Source organism: Leptonychotes weddellii, chromosome 3 (assembly GCF_054177405.1).
Source record: "Leptonychotes weddellii isolate Sample4059 chromosome 3, ASM5417740v2, whole genome shotgun sequence".
Lineage (NCBI taxonomy): Eukaryota > Metazoa > Chordata > Mammalia > Carnivora > Phocidae > Leptonychotes > Leptonychotes weddellii.
Window position 1 is genome coordinate 7,315,609 of NC_138371.1, and position 5,338 is coordinate 7,320,946.

Here is a 5,338-nt window from a genome sequence, read left to right on the forward strand (position 1 = left end):
ATGGCTGCATAATATTCCATTGTATATATATACCACATCTTCTTTATCCATTCATCTGTTGATGGACATCTGGGTCTTTCCATAGTTTGGCTATTGTGGACACTGCTGCTATAAACATTGGGGTGCACGCGCCCCTTTGGATCACTACATTTGTATCTTTGGGGTAAATACCCAGTAGTGCAATTGCTGGATCATATGGTAGCTCTATTTTCAACTTTTTGAGGAACCTCCATACTGTTTTCCAGGGAGGCTGGACCAGCTTGCATTCCCACCAACAGTGTAGGAGGGTTCCCCTTTCTCTGCATCCTCGCCAACATCTGTCGTTTCCTGACTTGTTAATTTTAGCCATTCTGACTGATGTGAGGTGGTATCTCACTGAGGTTTTGGTTTGGATTTCCCTGATGCCGAGCGATGTTGAGCACTTCTTCATGTGTCTGTTGGTCATTTGGATGTCTTCTTTGCAGAAATGTCTGTTCATGTCCTCTCCCCATTTCTTGGTTGGATTATTTGTTATTTGGGTGTTGAGTTGATAGTTCTTTATAGATTTTGGATACTAGCCCTTTATCTGGTATGTCATTTGCAAATATCTTCTCCCATTCTGTCGGTTGTCTTTTGGTTTTGTCGACTGTTTCCTTTGCTCTGCAAAAGCTTTTTATCTTGATGAAGTCCCAATAGTTCATTTTTACCCTTGCTTCCCTTGCCTTTGGTGATGTTTCTAGGAAGAAATTGCTGCAGCTGAGGTCAAAGAGGTTGCTGCCTGTGTTCTCCTCAAGGATTCTGATGGATTCCTGTCTCACATTTAGGTCTTTCATCCAGTTTGAGTCTATTTTTGTGTGTGCTGTAAGGAAATGGTCCAGTTTCATTCTTGTTCTTAAAAACCATACTGATAAGATCAGGTACTGCATGTTGTGCCCATTTTATAGATGCCCAAACTGAGTCTCTCTCCCGAAGTCCAGGGCTTGAAAGGGGAGATACCCAAGGGGAGACTGCTGACTGCAAAGCTCATGCTCCAGAGGAACCATCCTTTATTCAGACTTCAGTGGATCATGACATTTAGAACCGAATCCTGCTTTTTATCATTTTTTAAAAAGATTTTATTTATTTATTTGACAGAGAGAGACACAGCGAGAGCAGGAACACAAGCAGGGGGAGTGGGAGAGGGAGAAGCAGGCTTCCCGCGGAGCAGAGAGCCCGATGCGGGGCTCGATCCCAGGACCCCGGGATCATGACCTGAGCCGAAGGCAGACGCTTAATGACTGAGCCACTCAGGCGCCCCTGCTTTTTCTCATTTTTAAGATGTACACTTTTACATCTCTGAAATTGTCACACACCTTACAATGGATGACAGAGTTTTTTATTTCCCAGCGGTACCTAAAATATCGTTCCTCTTAGTGTCCCTGGCACCTTTGGTTTAATGAATTACCGGGCATTTTTGAGTGACTTTTCTGGGTGTCTCTCTGTTCTGTTCCACAGGCCCCTCTCTGCTTCAACTGCTCCATCCGCCTTGGAGACTTGTCCCCAGGGGATGCAAGGAGCCTGGTGCCCTGCAATGGCAGTAGGGCCTCGAGGCTCCACGACCTTGAGGACTTGAACCTCACTGATGAAGAACTGAGACTCAAGTACCTGGGGCCCCAGCAGACAGAGCTGTTTGTGCCCATCTGCGCCATGTACCTGCTGATCTTCGTGGTGGGCGCCGTGGGCAATGGGCTGACCTGCACGGTCATCCTGCGCCACAAGGCCATGCGCACCCCCACCAACTACTACCTCTTCAGCCTAGCTGTGTCCGACCTGCTGGTGCTGCTTGTGGGTCTGCCCCTGGAGCTCTATGAGATGTGGTGTAACTACCCCTTCCTGCTGGGCGCTGGGGGCTGCTACTTCCGCACGCTGCTCTTCGAGACAGTCTGCCTGGCCTCCGTGCTCAATGTCACCGCCCTGAGTGTGGAGCGCTACGTGGCCGTGGTGCATCCGCTGCAGGCCAGGTCCATGATGACTCGAGTCCACGTGCGCCGTGTACTCGGGGCCATCTGGGGCCTCGCTGTGCTTTGTTCTCTGCCTAACACCAGCCTGCATGGCATCCAGCAGCTGGAACTGCCCTGCCGGGGCATAGTGCCCCACTCGGCTAGGTGCACCTTGGTCTACCCGCAGCCTCTCTACAACCTGGTCATTCAGATCACCACTCTGTTCTTCTTCTGCCTGCCCATGGCCACCATCAGCGTGCTCTACCTGCTCATCGGGCTTCAGCTGCGGCGTGAGAGATTGCGGCTGCTCAGGCAGGAGGCCAGGGCCAGGCCCAGTGACAGCTGCAGGTTTCAGCGGTCGCAGGATCGGGGCCGGACACAGGTGACCAAGATGCTGTGTAAGTGTTGCTGCTGGGAAGAGAGGCTGGGCCTAGCCCTGGGTACGAGGCTAGAGCCTCCAGGACCCGGGGGGCTGAGTGTTTGGGTTTCTGATGGAGGCTGAGTGTGAGGTTCGGGGTTGCCCCCACCACCCCCACCCTGCCCTGTGTGTGTGCACGCGCGCGTGCTTTACTTGGTGAGAAACTCATACCAAAGGTGAATGGCAGGATGGGCCACGTGATTTGTGGGGCCCAGTGCAAAATGCAAATTTGGGGATCCCTTGTTTCAAAGTCATCATGATGGTCCAGACAGCAGTAGTCGAGCATTAAACGAAGCCCGGGGTGCTTCTCAGCTTGGAGGCCCATGCAGATGCACAGGTGGTGCTCCCCCCAGGTGGCTGGCACTGACTCATGGAATCCAGCCACGGACTGGGCAGGGGCACGTGGGAGCTGGACTTGCCAGGTCTCTCATCTTTGCTCCTGAACTTGTCTTGGCTCTGTCCTTCCCTAGAGCAGCCTGGGAGGCAGGGCCATGGGCACAGAGTGTTCCTCTTTCTTGAGGAACTGCCCTCTTCCCTTTGTGCCTGTCCCAGGGCAGGATTCTGATTGGTGGGCTTAGGTCATAGCCTGTCCCCAGGCCGGAGTGGCAGCCTGTTGTGGTTTGCAGCCCCCACAGACTCACATGTTGGGATCTGAGGGGAACAAAGGTCCCGAAAGAAGGGGAGCAAGGTGTTGGAGGGGCAAGATGATACATTTCCTCCATGCTGTATCTGTGGTTCCTAGAGGACCCACTGTCTAATAGAAGCTCGTCAGGAGGTGTGTTTGTGAGGGTCAGTGTGCAGAGCACAGGAGAGTCAGGGCAGAAGGATTGGGGCCGGCCAGCTGGGTTGAGGCTCTGGGTCTTTCTGTGGTCTATATCTGGCTCTTTTACAAAAAGAGAGGCCCTGGGGAAGCCAGACAAAATGATACTAGGCCAATCCTTGATTTCCTACCCATCCTGCCCCACCCTAGCGGGGCCTGAATCAGGTAGATGGAGTGAGCCAGGGCAAGACAGAGGTAGTGAGACCTTGGTCAAAGCCATGGGATTATAGCCGGCTAACTGGGGACTGTCCCATTCCCAGAGAGAGACCCATTCCTCTTGTCCCCCAGGACAGTGTCCCAGAGCCCAAGGCCACCTGAGCAACTCCCTAAAATGGGACTGACCCCAGAGTTTCAAGCTTGCCTCTCAGTTGTGCCCTGCGAAGCCTGCACTACAGACCGCCCCCTGCCCACTCTGCCTCTGCCCCCTATTCCCTTGCCCTGCAGGGACCAAGTCTGCTCAGCTGGGATGGCTCTCGCCCTGGGAAGCTGGGGTGTTTCCTTAAGGCTGCCTTGCTTGCTGGCCTGGGGCTCCGGCTTTCTTCTCTCCCTGCCTCCCTCCCTCCTTCCCCCAGCTTCGCTTTCTGAGGGACTAGGTACATCAGGCTACGGGCTGGGGATGTTGTAAGCAGCATCCTGGTCGACATCCTGGATGATGAGGGAAAACGGTGCTGGGGTGTGGCGGGGAAGGCACTGCAGGGGAAGACAGGCAGTCAGAGAAGCAAACACAAGCAAGAAGAAACAAAAATCAAGACAAGCCCGATGACAGAGACCCGAGGAAGGGCATGGCTGGTTGACGCCACAGCTGGAGGGAAGCTCTGGGAAGCTGGGCGACCTCTTAGCTAAGAGCCACCTAGTTCCAAACTCTGTGATGGGAGAGCCAGACTGGGCCAGCTTGGCTCAGGCATCCTCACCTGGTCCAGTTGACTGTGGCCAGGCGTAGGGCACACGCCCACTGCCCAGGCAGTGACGGTGGCCCAGCCTCTCTGAAGGGGGTGCTGAGGCTAGCGCAGGCAGCCTTCCAGAGCCTTCCAGATGGACAGTGGGCATGGGTGGCACGGTGAGAATGGGCAGACTACCCTGAAGCCCAGGGAAGGCAGTCTGGCAGGCACCCAAGTCTCCCCTTTGTACCCCCACAGTTGTGCTGGTCGTGGTGTTTGGGATCTGCTGGGCCCCTTTCCACGTTGACCGCCTCATGTGGAGCTTTGTGTACCAGTGGACCGAGGGCTTGGAACTGGCCTTCCAGTACGTGCATGTTACCTCCGGCGTCTTCTTCTACCTCAGCTCGGCCATTAACCCTGTGCTCTACAACATCATGTCGAGCCGCTTCAGGGAGACTTTCCAGGAAGCCCTGTGCTTGGGGACTCAGTGCCAATACCACAGACCCTGCCGCAACTCCCACAGCCTCAGCAGGGTGACCATGGGCAGCACCCTGTGTGACCTGGGCCCCCCGGGCATCAGGATCCACCCGCTGACTGAGAATGGTGGCTGCGAGGGGCTGCAAGAGACTGACCCCCTCTGAGTGCCAGAGTGCCACACGCAGTTTTGGGAGCCACACTTGCCCTCCTCTTCATGACCTGTTCCCCCTTGTGCCCCGTCCTCACTTCAGCCGATAAGCTCGGACCGGCACCTCAGCGACTCCCCCCACCCAAGATTTTGGAAGGGATATAAGGTCGCTGCCTGCCCTCCAGAGCCCCAGGCCCACAGGTGAAGTCCTTCCTCTACAGAAACAAGGCAGCTGGTTAACTGGCAGAGCAAGCCTCCGCCTGGGGTCTCCCCCACCCCCACCCCCAGTTTCTGAAATGTGTTCATGGGGCCCCACCTTTCCTTCCCATTTCTCATTGAGATTCTGTAGGTTCTGACCCCTTCTGGCCCTCTCTAGCTCTTGGCTTGTGCCTGGGACCCCTGCCAACCTGATCCTCCAAGGCCCCCACCCAGTCTGGATCTCCACCTGGTGGGGTGGCTGGGCAGTGGGGCTGCCAGGGATCCGGGGGACCTGGTTCTGATCTCAGCCCTGCTGCCACCTCCTTGCCAGGTGGCATCACCTTTCCCAGCCTTGGTCCCTTGTTTGCAAAATAAAAGGGGCCCTGGGCGCCTGGGTGGCTCAGTCGGTTAAGCGACTGCCTTCGGCTCAGGTCATGATCC

At 55.3% G+C, this 5,338-nt stretch overlaps 1 protein-coding gene across 2 annotated transcripts in view; it reads left to right on the forward strand.

Moving 5' to 3' along the window:
- NMUR1 (neuromedin U receptor 1) overlaps positions 1-5,332 on the forward strand; it is a 7,952-nt gene extending 2,620 nt beyond the window's left edge. The window contains exons 1-3 of one of the 2 annotated variants that reach the window (XM_081813403.1): positions 1,276-1,298; positions 1,474-2,356; positions 4,333-5,332. In XM_081813403.1, the coding sequence (XP_081669529.1) occupies positions 1,666-2,356; positions 4,333-4,715 (1,074 nt within the window). In that variant the 5' untranslated portion in view covers positions 1,276-1,298; positions 1,474-1,665 and the 3' untranslated portion in view covers positions 4,716-5,332. Of the gene's footprint in view, positions 1-1,275; positions 1,299-1,473; positions 2,357-4,332 lie in introns of those variants that run through there. The other variant, XM_006734261.2, reaches the window with a different exon arrangement.
- The last annotated feature ends 6 nt before the right edge of the window (positions 5,333-5,338 follow it).